The sequence below is a fragment of the Microcaecilia unicolor genome, chromosome 6 (assembly GCF_901765095.1).
Source record: "Microcaecilia unicolor chromosome 6, aMicUni1.1, whole genome shotgun sequence".
Lineage (NCBI taxonomy): Eukaryota > Metazoa > Chordata > Amphibia > Gymnophiona > Siphonopidae > Microcaecilia > Microcaecilia unicolor.
In genome coordinates this window covers 287,758,523-287,774,565 of record NC_044036.1, presented here as the reverse complement: position 1 = coordinate 287,774,565, position 16,043 = coordinate 287,758,523, and the positions used below count along the sequence as shown (strand labels likewise).

The following is a 16,043-nucleotide window of genomic DNA, read 5'->3' as shown; positions in this document are numbered from 1 at the left end:
TATAACTATAAAATAATAATAAAAAAAAAATGTATAAGTACCCTGAACTAATTACTGGAGATCATGTGACTGCATAAAAGATTGCATCTGCTTCTCTTAAACTTCACTGCTGATGTGCCCCATCTCATAGTACAAATTACTCCAACTACACACACCTACCAGACATGCTCAAGACTTTGCATGAAGGCCTAAAAAACTGGTGTGTTTCAGTCAGGATGGCTCCAGGAGATGTGGGTGGGGTGCTCAAACCACACAGCATGGAGGGGCTCCAGGTACAGTCCTAAACAAGTCACGAAGAGAGCATTGCAGAACCATGTTAGAAAGTTGAGTATATAGTGGTGATACAGACCCTTCTAAATCTGTCTAAATCATCTGAACAGGTTTTGTACACCTCTCCAAATAATCCAAACCATCTCTAGAGCAAGAAGCCCAATATACACTAGGCAGACTATGGAAGAGGGTTGGTGGTGCTGGGCAGGTGTTTAGTTTGTACCAAAGGTGAAGGACTGCACAGAACAGTTACAAAACCCTTGAAATGTCTGGGACAACATAAGATAAATTGATGAGAAAGAGGTCCAGAATATCCACATTTGGTTTAGTCCTTAACAAGCTACATAAGCTATAGTCTGCTACAGGTCGTCATTTTCAGTTTTTAGAACTACACTGTAACAGAAGTAGAGAACTATTCTGCACAGCCCTTGCTGAGGACTGGATGAGATGAAGTGAAGCAGCTCCTTTTAAACTTTTAGTGGAATCCCAGACTTTCAAGCAAATGATTAGAAATTGACATTAGCCAAAATGTTCCGAGCTGCATCTCTCACCTGCTGTGACTCTGTCAGACGCTGTGCACCAGGTGTTCCCGATGCTTGTAAAACATTTAGTCTAGAAGTGGAATAAGGGGTAGAAGATGCACTTCCTGGGGGGGAGGGGGGAAGAACAAGAGGAACATTATTTCTTCACAAAGCAAAACTACTACATTGGTTAGCATCATCTCAAATAATGCCAGATTAACTCAGTTTGCAAAGCCCCATTTACCACCTCCCTATAATGCAATGCGAGACAGGTTGCTAGCCTCCTTAGGAGGTTCACTTCCAGGCAAGTTATTTGCAATATTTTCTTGTAAAGGATACAAGTCCAGAACAGCAGATATGCAGCTGTAGCATTTACTGAACAGTTAATGTGAGCACCAGTGACATAGCAACAGGGGAGCCTTAGGGGGGGGGGGGGGGGGGGGTCTGTCTTCCCCCTCCAACCATACACACATTAGGCTTCGGCCCCTTTTAAAACTGCAGCACCAGATGCATGGGATAGTGGAGATGATCAAACCTCTCTAACTGAAGAGATTCTCTTATGCAAACTCTGCCCACATGCTTAGTTCATGCATTGAACTGAGCATGTGCAGAACTGCTGGTGTCTGAGGCTACAGTGTGTGTGTGTGTGTGGGGGGGGGGGGGGGCGCGCTCTGGTAGAGAATAAGACTGCCGGGGCTTGAGCATCCCAGCCAGCAGAGGGCAGAGGTGTGCTTCGGCCCTGGGGCACAAAATGAGGAGAAATTCTTGCTCTCTTCCCTCAAGGTCACCCCTAGGTCCCCAGAAATAGAGTTGTGGCTATGCTCTGTTGAGCGACACACTGGTCACTATTAGATATGGATTTCAGATCACTACGTTCATTCCCCTTTCCAAATGCTAGCAACTATGTCATAAAGATGCAATTTAGCTAAGATTTTTTTCATCTTAGCTTTTCAATTCATATATCACTTCCCCTTCAGCAAACCCATCATTTTCCATCCCTTTATTTCCATATTTTGATTTTTCAGCTTTGATATATTGCCTTCAAGATTATATCTAAAGTGTTTTTTTTTTAACCAAAGATGATTAACAAGTTGTAGGTGATGTATTACATGATTCCAATAAGGTAACTAATTTTCCACAAGATCACTCCTTTAATGATCACATAATTAGGTGACTTCAAGGGAGGTTTTAGGAGTACACAAAGAAAATACATTTCAAATTATGATCCAACATTTTTAAAATATAAAAAGGGACTTAGGACACTGTCTCACCCACTAATTCCTTTCCTTGTTTAAAGGGTTTCATTCAAATGGTTTGCATTCTTTGGTTGAGTACTTAAAGAAATTTCAGGTCTGACTGAGCAATTACCAGCCTAACCTCCCACAACAGTTGTGGCACAGGATCTGTTTTCAATATTCACGCCCCTCTTTTAGATAGCTTGAAATCACAATTTAATGCCCTCAAAATCTCTAGATCAGTTTGGCTTGGTGCCACTATTGAGGTATAGCTGTTTTATATGACTTGTTAGATCTGATGACTGCTTCCAGTGCAAAGAACTGAAGGATACTATATCCGAGAACAAGCAAAAAATCTTCATTAGTCAATACCACTTCTCTCCAGCCACTGGTCCCTTTACTGACCACCTCATTACTAGGTGACCCTATACCATTTAAACCCAGTGTAACTGTGTTTCATCTTCTAGAGGTTCTTGCTATAGTCAGCATTAGCTAGATAATTAACTCTTTATATACCAACAGGGCTTTCCAAAACTAGGGGTCATGACCCAAAAATGAGGTCATGAAACCCGCATTTTGAGGTTTGACATCTTGGCAGGCACTCCATAAACATGTCATTAGCCCATACGCTCTCTGTGGCAAGAGGTCACAGCGTTGATAAATTTAACTCCACTTTCTAATTTCAAATGGCAAAAACCTTAGAGGCTGCAGCAGTTTGTACGTCAGTCTTAACATTGCTATACTAAATGTATTACAAAATATATCCAAACAGTTAATACACACACTTGAGTTTAACAAAAATCTTAGGCACTGAGCTGTAAGTAGTTAAATTGTGCTTTTAAAACCAAAATTATACAGAATTTGAGTGTCTTAATTCCTCCCCCGTCATTTCAAAATTTCTACAGTTTATATATGTAACTGATGTTCTAAGTATCCAGTCTATCAACTCACATCATAACCCACTGCAGTAAACAGCAGACCAGATCTACCGCTATGCATGCCTTTACCTCCTAATTTTAGCTGAACTCCTCAATATCCACGTAATGCAGGCTATTCTCACATATCACTAACCAACTGTTTGATACATTCTGCCATGTTTATCTTACGGCTGTTAGATGCCATCATCTCCAATAGCTAGTCTATCCCTAGGTTATTTACCGCAGTGGTTCTCAACCCAGTCCTTTGGGATCACCTGCTCAGTTGGGTTTTCAGGCTATCCACAATGAATATGCATGAGATTAGCATGTACCGTCTCCACTGTATACAAATCCCTCATGCATACTCATTGTAGATGGCCTGAAAACCCAATTGGGCAGATGGTCCCACAGGACTGGGTTGAGAGCCACTGACTGGTTACCATCAACAGAATCTCCCTTTTTACTAAAGCTAAAAAGGCAGAGAAAGCTTAAGTTGAATTTGGTTAGATCCCTGCCACTACTATATGGAAGCCAAAACTGATGGCCCATTTATCTTTGCTCAGTTTTCTGATAAAATTTAATTTGTTATAGTATCCCAGCTGTACTATACTATATACAAACTTTAAATATATAAAGGACCTCCAGATCCGGTCAGAAGCCAGCCTGTACTATGGGCTATTTCATGCAAAGGCATCTTCCCTGGGAGCTGAGTCACACAGAATAAGCCTGCAAAGAAGCAGTGTCCAATCCCTGTGCAGTGTCTGAGGAAAGGTGATAGGTGTAATTCACTGATTTCAGCAGTTCATGCATGGAGCTCAGAACTTAGAATATATCACATTTACACCTTACGGGCTAAATTCACCTAACTTAGGAAGTGGCTGTACAGTCTAATATGCACTCAAATTCCTGGAACACAACTTTTTGGAGGAGTGCAAAGTATTAGGGAAGTGAAAACTGATAAGACTTTACCAGAACTGCTATGCACATCCATGTAGGGGCTGACAGCAGGGTCTGCAAGCCTGTGCCAAGAATGGGTGGAGCCACGATGGGAAACTGGAGAATAACCATCTTCATAAGAAGCTTCGCTGGGGTCCAAGGAGATTTTGGCACATTCTACTATAACATCATGAGTTTCCAGTCGTTTCCATCTACACAGACATTTGATAAAGGACAAACTTTTAGAACCAAAAAAGACATTGTAGCTATAAGTATGGCTTCCTGAAACAAGTCTTCCTCATGCCTCAGCTGGGCAATTGCCAGCCTAACCTCCCACAAAAACAAGGCCTTTGCTTTCACAGTTGTGGCACAGGATCTGTTTTCAAGATTCATGCCCTTCATTTAGTTAGCCTGAAATCACAATTTAATGTCATCAAAAATCTCTAGATCAGTTTGGCTTGGTGCCAGCTAGTGGTTGGGCTAGAGGTACTGGAACACACCACCTAGGTCAAAGGATTCAGACACTTATTTACACCCAGCACCACTTGGTAATAAAGCAGCAGCTACTCACAAATTAATTTTGCATCAGAATTACATTAACTAGTGAGAAGTGCTGTGACTATCTTCATGAACGTACAAAGCCCATACTCAAGGAAAATATGAATACTGTTTTGGAACAAAATACCAATCCCTTATTTCACATTAGGCATTTTGGCCTTGCAGCTTCTCCTATTCCTTCTACTGGGGTTAAGCTACCTTGAGTTAAATTTACACTTATCCTAGGTTCTCATGCTCCTACCCCCCCCCCCCCCCCCCCCCCCCCCCCCCCAAAGTTCAGTTATTGCTATGGCAAATCTTAACCAGAGACCAAGGACAACTCTCTGGAACCCAGTTCACACATACACCTTGAGTCAGACCACAGATATTATTGATGTGAAATGGCTAGGAGCACCCATTGGGCCTGCAAAGCCTTACACATGAACTGTACATAGACATGTTGGATTTGCAACTCATCCAATTAAGGCCAAGCACTGAAAAACAAAAACCACAGAACGAGGGCCAAGCACTAAGGGGGGGGGGGGTGGGAGGGGAGAACCCCCCCCCCCCCCCCCAAAAAAAAAAAAAAAAACAGTACCTGCTGGGGTCCAGTTCATGGTCCTTAGATCCAGTCACCAGCTCCGGGTGAATTCTTACATGTTCCATCATTGGCTGGGAAAAAACAGCAGTTAAAAACAAAATTTTAAAAACCCATTCTTGCACTGGAGTTTCTCTACATGCTCTCTTGAACATGGAATAAAATCTACTTTTCTTAAGGGGAGAGGAGTGTCATGTTTGACGTGTCTTTTGTTAGTGATTAGTTTGATTATTCCAGTTGTATTGTATAAAATCTTCAATAAAAAAACTGACAGAAAAACATCTACTTTTCTTCCCAACAGAAGACAGTGTCAAATCTAATACTGCCCTATAGGCAGGAGACTGGAGGAGTCACAACATTCTGGAGGCTTTGCCCTCCCTACTGCCACACATGAGTATCTCATGCAGGAACAAATTTATTCCCCCCCTTCATGTATTTGTGTATTTTCAGGGACAAAGAATTCTACATGGAGGACAGATGCAGAGACTGATCAGAAATTCCAAAATACAATTTTACCTTGATCACATCTTCAAAGGTCTCCAGGTGTTCCTTCATACTGTAGTGGGAGCGCAGAAAAGAGACAAAGTTGCAAGGATACATTCCGTAGAGACGATGGAAGAGAGAATAAACGCTGGCATGGAGATGGACAAGGTAGATCTCTGCCACATGACCTGTAGATGGAGAATTCCAGCATTGCCAAGCTCTCATTACAAACATATTGATCCGAGACCTGCAGACAGTCCTCCTGTCTGGCAGCAACAGCATACACAACATGGTCAACAGTTTTTAATCTAGCCTGTTCAGTATGATGAGTGCCCTTGGAATGCACATCCATAGAGGTCTATACACCTACCCATTCCCAAGGCACCTGGTATATAGTAACCTTCAGGTGCTTGGCATCTAGTATATTGCTACCTTCAGGTTCTACAGCAAACACTAGCCTCTGCTCCAACACAATCTGTAGGACTATAACACTACATCACATAGATTGTGTGTGTGGAGGGGGGGGGGGGGGGGGGGGAAAGCACCACACTGCCTCTGAATGTTATCACATTTAAAAGTAAGCCCTTTGTGTGAAAGCAGCGTTTCGATCAGACTCTAAAGTTGCATCTCTGCACAAGGATTTATTCTAATGAGATGTGTGAACATACGGCATGAACTACAGATTCTTCCAAGGAGGGAAGACTACATTCTGGTTGCGAGGCTCTGTGTGTGTGCGTGCATCATTAGAGTCTTCTTTCCAGCAGGTGAACACGGAGTTACCCTATTAGTGCTTACTGGCTCAAGAACAGATCCTGTGCCAATTAATCCCAGGTAACCTCTTTTCTTGCAGAAATAAAATTATACTAACAAGAGGGAAAATGCAAAAGGACTAGAACAGGCAAGACTGGAGTGGTTAGAGCAGCAGGCTGGGAAATCAGAGAGACCAGAGTTCAAAATCCTGGCCTTGGGCAATCTTAAATACAAGCGTAGGAACCCTTTTATTAAATTTAGTGCATGCTAGATGCTAAGTGGCCCATAGGTATAAGATTTGCTTCTTAGCACCAGGGACAGGGAAATACCTACTGTACCTGAATGTAACTCACCTTGACCTACCACTAGAAAGGCATGAGAAGTACTAATAAAGATAAGCCTTTCCATTACAATGCAGTCATGTCTGATGGAGGAATGAGGCCATGAAAGAAGAAGTCCCACACAGGTATACACTGAAGGGTCATTTTCCTGCACATAGTGGAATGTTTATGAGCAGAAAGTAACTTGGAGGGGGAACAAATTTCTTTTTAAGCTTCCTAAGGAGTTCTCAAGTCAACTGAACAGGTCCTTTAGAACCTGAAAACCTGGTCATATTAGGCTGAAGAACCCTAGAATCCCAATTACTACAGACCTCTTTAAGAGCCCTGTACTTGCAGTAAGGAAAAGCCATGACAAAGTTTGTGAAAAAGAAAATCCCCTCACCTGGGTTCTTCAAGCACCAGGATGACAGACGGCCAAAGATGTCAAAAAAGTCACAAAGGTACTGTTTCCCCGACTGTGGGATCATCGGCAGCATTGTAATTAACACTAATATCCCTGTAGTGAGGACAACAACATTTGTGTCTGTCTGCAAGAGGAAAGAAGGTCAGGGTTAAGCCACATTCTCTTCCCCATACCTTATTCTTACTAAGTGAAGAAAATTCACACCACCTAATTCAAAGCTAAATATTCCTAGTGAGAAAGCAGTCTGATACAGGACCACTACCCAAGATAAAAGTCTTGAGGGCACAACAGGAAAGAGCAGCAGACCTAGATATCTGGAGACAATCAGCGAGCCAGAAGGGTCTGAACTGTTCTGGGTTATGATGAGACTCTAGCTCAGTGCCCATGGCCGGTATAAAGTCACTAACATGCTGCTGCTGGGAGGGAAGGTTTACAAGAGGGGAAAAAAATATCAATATACAGGCTGGTTTCAGCTGATATGCCAGAGACAAGCACAAGTCTTAAGACTAACAAAGTTCTACAAGAATTTAATTGAACAGTGGCCAGTATAGAAGCAGCAAGTCAAGATGTTAGCAGTACAAAAAAAAAAAAAAAAAAGTTTAGAACTAAACCCTTGTTGGATTCCCCAGGAAGTATTTCTAGGCAGACAGAACAGGCAACCAAACAACATCGTTGTTATGCTTATAACACCCTCTCTTTACCTTCCCAAATTATTCCACTCTCCCTTGGGTTATTATCATGTTCCTACCTTAAGACACTTGAGTAAGGAGAGAAAGACCGGTGCATGTGACAGCTTGTGTTTCCAGGAGGGCTGGCGTCGGATCACATGACCCAGTAGTGTTAGTGTGGGGAGGCGAGTGGTACTTTTGCTCAGATACTCATTCATTTTGTCCAAAAGGTGCTAGACAGAGAAGTGCAAAAAACACTATTCTCATTTATGCCAAAGTCAAAGTAAAAACTAAGTCTGTTGACCAATACAATAGCATAAGCATTAACGTATCCACCAACTGACCTTTGAAATGCTAACATATGCCTAGGCTATGGCTACTGGACTGGCTGTACCCCTCCCTAATATTAGACAGCTCTACTGATGCAGAACACCTTGGGTCCAAGAACTCTACATGAAAGGCCAATAAATTAAAATTGCTTTCTCTGCCCTGCTTCTGCATGTGCAGAGATTTTAAGGATTTAATTGTTGGGGTGATGGGAGAGAGAAAGGAAAAAAAACCCCAACATTTCCCAGTCACTCACCAAATTCTCTAAAGTGCTTCAAGGATACAGTAAGCCATGTGCACCAAGTTTATCTCAGCGTAAAACATTGTACAAAAAAAAAAAAAAAAGAGAGGCTTGCCAGAGGAGGGAGTTAACTGATTAGCAAATAAAAATTTACAATTTTAAAAACACACCTAAGAACTACCACCTCTAGGCTAAAGGAGTCATTTCTGACCCCAAAAATATTTATACCACTTCTAAAGTGGCATTTTAACCTGGCTACCCTAATATTGGCAATGAACACAAGAGAAAAAATAGTATATAGAGTTAAAAAGTTCTGACAGAACTGCAAGCAAGAGAGGAAGCTCAGTTCTGGGTATAATACAACAAGGAGATGCCTATTATATATAAGTCAAGAACCTAAGGAGCAAATGACACTCTCCCAAAAGATTGTGTATTTAGTGTATTTTCCCCATTATCCATATGGCACATCTGATAAAGGATTTGGGCATTTGTGCTAAATGAACTGAAAGACAGGTAGCTGACAGGAGGCCTTTGACTCATTTTAAGGATACTTGCCTTATTTTGGTCATTCTTTCAGCAGTGTTTATGGCATTATACAGCTACCACACCAGTATCTGTGTCCTGTCTACTCTGTTATGGACTTATGCTGCTTTTACCTGCTGCCCAGATTTATGAACATATTTTTGTGCTCCACTTAGTACTTTGAGAGGCATATTTTCAAAGCACTTAGCCTTCCAAAGTTCCATAGGTTTCTATGGAACTTTGGAAGGCTAAGTGCTTTGAAAATATGCCTCTATGTGGCTCCCACTTAAGGAACGCATTACTTTTAAAGTATGCACACTAGTCCACAAAATTATTCACAGTGAAGCTCCAGCCTACATGTCTGACTTAATAGACCTACCACCCAGGAACGCTAAAAGATCTTCTCGAACTTTTAACCTCCACTTCCCTAATTGCAAAGGCATAAAATACAAGGCGCTGCATGCATCAACCTTTTCTTACATAAGCACGCAATTCTGGAATATACTACCACGCAACTTGAAAACAATCCACGAACTAACCAACTTCCGCAAACTACTGAAGACTCATCTCTTTGATAAAATTTACTGCAAGGACCAATACACATGAAGTCCACACTCACTGTCCCAGAAATACACCAATACATTCTTTTCTGAACTATCATCCCCCGTAATTTTCATCACACTTAAACCTTCACTCACAGAAAATGTTATACCAAATGTTCTTTTTGCCAAGGTTCTATTACCCTATTTGCCCGTTCTCTCCCTATTGTCCCATTGTTCTTTTCCTTGTCCTATTCCCTAACGTTACCTTGACTCTGTCTTCGCTTAACTTCTCACAATGTAATCCATAACTGAATTGTAACAAATTGTATTTCCATATTTACAATGTATTGTAAGCCACACTGAGCCCACAAATAGGTGGGAAAATGTGGGATACAAATGCAATTAAATAAATAAATAAATATAAATGCTTAAGAAAATTGAAGATGTATTAGAAACCTGGTTCAAAATTCCCTTGTTTATTTCTTTCCTTCATTCCAATAATATACGCTGTTGTATGTTTCTATAAGCATTGTATTGTTTTAAAATTAATAATTTTTTTTTAATTCCCATTTCTTTCCACTAACCACCTATATCCAATACTGGCCTGCTACGAGAATTACTATGAACAATGAACATTTCCTATCTGCAAAGCAGAAGGCTCTCCACAATTTCACCTCCCTCCTAGACACAATGAAGACTGGCTGTATCTTTATATTTACTGAAAACTGGCTCAAGTTACAAAATGTAGAATAAAATTCAACAGTGTCTCAAAACCTCCAACCCACCAAAGCCAGTCAGTCACCAAATAAACTAAGGGAGAAAAATACCCAACTTCAGCAGCTGGAACTTTCCCCGCATAAGAGATGGTCCTTTGTACAGAGCACTTAGCATCCCACCAATGAAAAAGTGGGCAAAGGAGAACACAAGAGAATTAGGTAAATCACTTTTGTGATCTGTAAACTCAAGCCACCTCACTGGTGCTCCAAAAATGAAGGGAGAGTTTCGAGAAGTCAGTCCCTGCTCTCTCAAGAATGTCTTTATGCTGCTAACCAGTCTATTATAAGGGTATAAAGACAGCAAGTTACCTTATCATGTGGCTCCTGCAGAGTGGACAGGAGGAGCACTGCTTGCTCTGAATTTGATTCAAGGTAATAATCCACCAGGTTGTTGACAATCGTAGGCCCCCGATCTACAGTCAAAACAGCATAAGAAATTTAAAGGCTGTCTAGCGGCACAGTTCAGGGGTTGTAAAGATTCTGCATTTTGATTTATAAAAGGAAAAGACTAAGACCTAAATGTGCCTACAGAGGAGGGTGTATACTCAGAGGCAACTAAGTTTTTCAAAGAAAGTTATATGTAAACTTGCTCCCTGCTGAAGTGTGAAAGCTTAATAGTTCAAGAAGCTATGAAATAAGAACAGAGATTGATAGTGTCAGCTAGTACTGCAACAGGGGAACAGTACTAGCTGAAGGGACTTTGACATCATTCCCTTTCACACATAACTTGCATTAAATTTTTTTTTTTTTTTTTGCGGGGGTGGGGAATGAAGAACTGATTGAAGATACAAACTGTCAAGTTTTGGAAGGAAAGGCAGAAAACCCCTCTTTTAAAAAAAAAAAAAACCCCTCTTTAAAAACCCCTCAGCATGGAGAAAATAAGTGAATTATGCAAGCCTGACATTTGTGTCTATATTCAAGAGAGAAGCAAATAATACATACCTGTACTGAGGCTGTCTTTAATAAGCTTATTCACTTCTTCCTGGACATCTATGCTTGGGGAATCAATTAGACAGAGGCGCTCCCCTGAACTGGCTTGCTGTGCCATTCTGTGGGGGGTCCCACGTGATGTACACGTGGTATGATGTGCTCCCTAAACCACAGCCAGGTTCCCACTGGTACCACTGAAAAATGAAGGCAGCAGTTGGCAGAGGTCACAATAGTACCTGTATTCTTCCTTTGTAAGAAAGTCAAATGAGTATGCACAGGTTTTGTTCCCAGGAGTCCTTTATAGTCTAGGCCATATCCTGCCACATAAGAATATTATATATATATATATATATATATATATATATAATCTGCTATGATAAAAGTTATTCAAAAAGACTTTAGCATACACTCTGTCACGGTATGCAAATACAGCAGTCTGAGACGAAGGAACTGCTTTTGCACTTTTGTCCAGACTCCAAGGTTAATAGTTCATGCATTGACTACACCACTGCATAAGTATCTCAGTAGAGCAGAACACATCTAAGCTGTAAGTTAGTGCAAAGGTAAAGACCTTTTGCAGATGAGATTTCATTCTCACAAGAGACTCTGGAGCGAGAAAAGCTTGTTCTTGATACAGTCTGCTTCAAGTGCTCCCAAAAAGCAGTTTTCAGAAGCCATACACAAAGATAAAAGGATTTTTGAAAATGACCCAGCCTCCATGCAGCTACTTAGGTAGGAGGGAGGCAACAAGATAAGCTTTGTATGGAAAAGTACCTGCAGAAAATTTATTTATTTAGATTTTTGCTCACACCGTTTTCAGTAGTAGCTCAAGGTGAGTTGCATTCAGGTACTCTGGATATTTCTCTGTCTCAGGAGGGCTCACAATCTAAGTTTGTACCTGAGGCAATGGTTAGAGCACTGGTCTTGCAATCCAGAGGTGGCCAGTTCAAATCCCACTGCTGCTCCTTGTGATCTTGGGCAAGTCACTTAACCCTCCATTGTCTCAGGTACAAACTTAGATTGTGAGCCCTCCTGAGACAGAGAAATATCCAGAGTACCTGAATGCAACTCACCTTGAGCTACTACTGAAAACGGTGTGAGCAAAAATCTAAATAAATAAATTTTCTGCAAGTACTTTTCCATACAAAGCTTATCTTGTTGCCTCCCTCCTACCTAAGTAGCTGCATGGAGGCTGGGTCATTTTCAAAAATCCTTTTATTTTTGTGTATGGCTTCTGAAAACTGCTTTTTGGGAGCACTTGAAGCAGACTGTATCAAGAACAAGCTTTTCTCGCTCCAGAGTCTCTTGTGAGAATGAAATCTCATCTGTAAAAGGTCTTTACCTTTGCACTAACTTACAACTTAGATGTGTTCTGCTCTACTGAGATACTTATGCAGTGGTGTAGTCAATGCATGAACTATTAACCTTGGAGTCTGGACAAAAGTGCAAAAGCAGTTCCTTCATCTCAGACTGCTGTATTTGCATACCGTGACAGAGTGTATGCTAAAGTCTTTTTGAATAACTTTTTATCATAGCAGATTAGGCATAGTGATGGTTATAATGTGCAGACGGTACTGTTTTGTCCTAGGATGCTTATGTTGGGGAAAAGGGGCTAGGTTTTTATGATTCACCATTATATACCAATAAATATATTTCTATATAAAAATAGACATTTATTACAACTTGAAACATCACTTTGATTTACTTGTTTAAAAAAAAAAAAAAAGTGTGATGTTTCAAGCTGTAATAAACATCTCTTTTTATATAGCAAGAACTATTCATACCAGAAAACAGTCAACCACTACTACTGTATATCAGTCAGGTGCATTGGTTCTGCATTACAGAGACATGTAAGAAATAAAAAAAAAAAAAAAAAAAAAAGGGCCATGTTTACTAAGCCATGCTAGCATTTTTAGCACGCACTAACGCTAGAGGCATCATATATTCCTATGGTTGTTTCTAGCATTAGCACACCTTAGTAAACAGGGCCCTAGGTTTTAAATGCAACATTGAAAGTTTTCAATAGAGGCTCTGACCTAATGCTTAGAGGGACACTGTTCCAGAGAAACGGGGCCATGAAATAAAAAAAGCACTCTTGCGTGTTACTTCATAATAGGCCTGCCTAGGGTTAGAAAGGACAAGCCTATGAGTGTTGAGGGAGAACGGACCGTGTGAAAGGAATAGTTAATGATGCCAGGTAATCAGGAAGACCTGTATGTACAGCTTTATGAGTCAAGGTGAGAAATTTGAATTGAATCCTCAAGTGTACAGGTATCCAATGTAATTTTGCCAGAAGGAGGGTAACATGATCTGAATGCCTCACACGGCATAATAAACAGGCCACGGTGTTTTGTATTGTAAAAATTGAAAGTGGGCAACCTGTGGCCCATAGTTGAATTTTACAAGGCCCCTCAGACCGTAGGAACTATACACAGAAAACATCATTAACTAGACTTCTGGCAGTTTTAAATATTGTGTTGTATAAATATTTTCAGAATAGACACTCTAGCAGTTTGTTTCCATCATGTTTAGTTAAATGTTTACTTATCACAGAGGTCTATGGAGCTCTGTGCATTTTCAGCCACAATATTATGTAATGCTGCATTCCGCTAGGGGTAGTACCAACATTCATAGGGCCCTCTGTATATAAAGGTTGCCCTCAGATACTAAAAAAAAAACCCCCACATTTGTACTTACATATTTTTCTGTTCTCAATGCTACAGAGCAAAATATACTTTATACTATTCATGACGTTGCCAGAAAATTCATAAGTAATTTCCTAATAAAAAGTATTCCTTGAGTTTAATAGGCACCTTTATAGGGTCACCTATTGTACACAACTATGCTTTTACTCAGAGACACCAAAGTCACAGCTAGGATGCTGTCAATGTGACATCAGTGGAAAACTGCTCTTCAGACATAACAAGACCACTACCACAGCCTTATACAAAGCAAATTGTAGCAGGCACCCACAGAGAAGCTCATTACTTGCACCTGCCACATTGGCAGAAACTCACACTGACTTACTCAGAATCCATTACCTTGGCTCTTTGTGCAGTCACCCAAATGTGACAAGTTTTTAGGTTCTTATTTAAAAAAAAATGCCTAAAAGGATTCAGTAATGAAGGGAAACATGATGTTCTCAAAATTATATCTAGGAATCTGATCTAGCTAACAGATGGCTCAGGACTGAAGTTAGACTTCCTCCCCCTCAGGTACTGCTTAAGAATTTGCAAGCTACTATGAGAAAAATTGGGTGACATGACAAGAAGGATCAAAGCTCTCTTAAGTATCAAGTCACCAGATTACCTTTGTACAGTCATGTACTGCAACACTAATACTAAACAAAGCAACAGAACAGCAAGTCAGCTATGCTGGAGGCCCCAAGGTTTCAGGTCTCACAGGGTAGGGGAGGGAGCACAGTGCACTATCCTGTTACTTTTCTCTTCATTTCAATGTGCTGGTAAACCGAAAGCATGGAGTCATATGTCCACTTATTTGCTTAAAATATTCTAACTAAAGTCACCAGTTCAGGCCTCTCCAGGACAAATTGAGAGCCTTTTTTTCCCTATAGATATACATTTCCCTCAAGTACAACACTGCTTGACAAGCTGATTTGGTTACTTGTCTGAGCAGTTTTGTAGTAAGAGAAAAAAAAAAAGTTTCATTTTAATCTGAAATGGAAGAGAAAAGTATAAAAGATACAAACACTTAATTACTTGAGCTTGTTAATCATTTAGAAACGATGGTCATTAGCATATGGCTAGATAACCATTCTCTTTGGAAAACTTGTAAGTTTTACAACCCCACAAAGGAGGTGTTGGATGAACATGGATCAAGATTAGTGTGTTTGTTTCAAAACAAACAAGGGTAAAAACAACATTTACTTTCTAGCCTAGAGCGCAAAAAAATAACATACCATCTTTTGCCATAAGAAACAGTTAACACAGAGGTTGCTCCACCTGCCCAAGTTCTTAGAAATATATGTTCTGTCGAGTTTGTCTAAAAGATTTAATCTATGGAGCCCGTATCACACTAACCTGCCTTCAGTCTCCTGTCCCTCAGCAGAGCACACTACCAAAAGGCTTACCGAACCACCAGTTATAGCACACAGTACTAACCAGGGCTCTTTCCCTACAAGCTCACTACTATAACATCCCTCAATATAGTACTACTACTTAACACTTATATAGCGCTACCAGGCATACAACCACCCACCCTGCCCAAACAGTGAAACTAGATCACCCCGTTCTAACCCTTAGAATACCTGCTTACCTGCTCCTGTTCCATGCACTAGAACTAAATCAAACTACTCCCTTCCCCGTGCACTGGGGCTAAAGTACACTATCTAACCCTTATAATTAGTGCCTACACCGACACCCCATCCGTATGCACCAGGCTTACCCACTGCCATTCTGCAATATTTATATTTTCTACTCTCCACCTTACCTGACCACGGCGTCCCTAGCCTCTTAACCTTACCCCGCTTTATGCGGTGCCGCAGCGCGGCTGTTTACAGCTCACAACTCCTCCTGCACACAGGGCGCCGCCATTTTTGACAGATTACCACCGTCTTCCGTAAGTCCACTTCCGCCGACCAATCAAAGAGTGCGTCCTGCTCCTGGGCTCGACCACGCCTCGCTCACCCCAGCCCAAGCTCAGCAGGCTCAAAAATCACTGCTTCACGTGTCCGCGCGGTTCTGCTGCTCCGCCAAAACAATGTGGTTCCTTGTCTTTTACCCTCGCGGAAGGATATCGGAGCGGCAGCAATCTCGTGACCATGAGAGGCGTGGCCTTTTTGCTTCACGTGACTCGGGAGGCTGAAGCAGTAAACAGGTAGCGAGCTGCCTCAAGGCTCGCTACTGGGAGGGTGTGCTTGAGCTGCAGGGTCATGTGGATTGCAAGTAGCCTAATGGTTAAAAAAACAGTGAATTTGGAAGGTTTGGTTCAAATTCCACTGATGCTCCTGTGTGATCTTGGAAAGGGGATGGGGTTTGATATTCCGCCTTTCTGTGGTTACAATCAAAGCGGTTTACATATTTATGT

General features: G+C 41.1%; 1 protein-coding gene across 5 annotated transcripts in view; it reads right to left on the bottom strand.

Moving 5' to 3' along the window:
* The window catches only part of TSC1 (TSC complex subunit 1), a 28,550-nt gene extending 12,859 nt beyond the window's left edge, over positions 1-15,691 (bottom strand). For 2 of the 5 annotated variants that reach the window (XM_030207764.1, XM_030207765.1), the window contains exons 1-10: positions 15,480-15,690; positions 11,010-11,191; positions 10,377-10,480; positions 7,740-7,892; positions 6,971-7,115; positions 5,531-5,685; positions 5,015-5,088; positions 3,913-4,091; positions 822-916; positions 160-280 (exon numbers count right to left, since the gene is read on the bottom strand). In XM_030207764.1, coding sequence (XP_030063624.1) covers positions 160-280; positions 822-916; positions 3,913-4,091; positions 5,015-5,088; positions 5,531-5,685; positions 6,971-7,115; positions 7,740-7,892; positions 10,377-10,480; positions 11,010-11,115 — 1,132 coding nt within the window. In that variant the 5' untranslated portion in view covers positions 11,116-11,191; positions 15,480-15,690. Of the gene's footprint in view, positions 1-159; positions 281-821; positions 917-3,912; positions 4,092-5,014; positions 5,089-5,530; positions 5,686-6,970; positions 7,116-7,739; positions 7,893-10,376; positions 10,481-11,009; positions 11,192-14,014; positions 14,035-15,446 lie in introns of those variants that run through there. The other 3 variants (XM_030207762.1, XM_030207761.1, XM_030207763.1) reach the window with 3 other exon arrangements.
* Between the last annotated feature and the right edge of the window lie 352 nt (positions 15,692-16,043).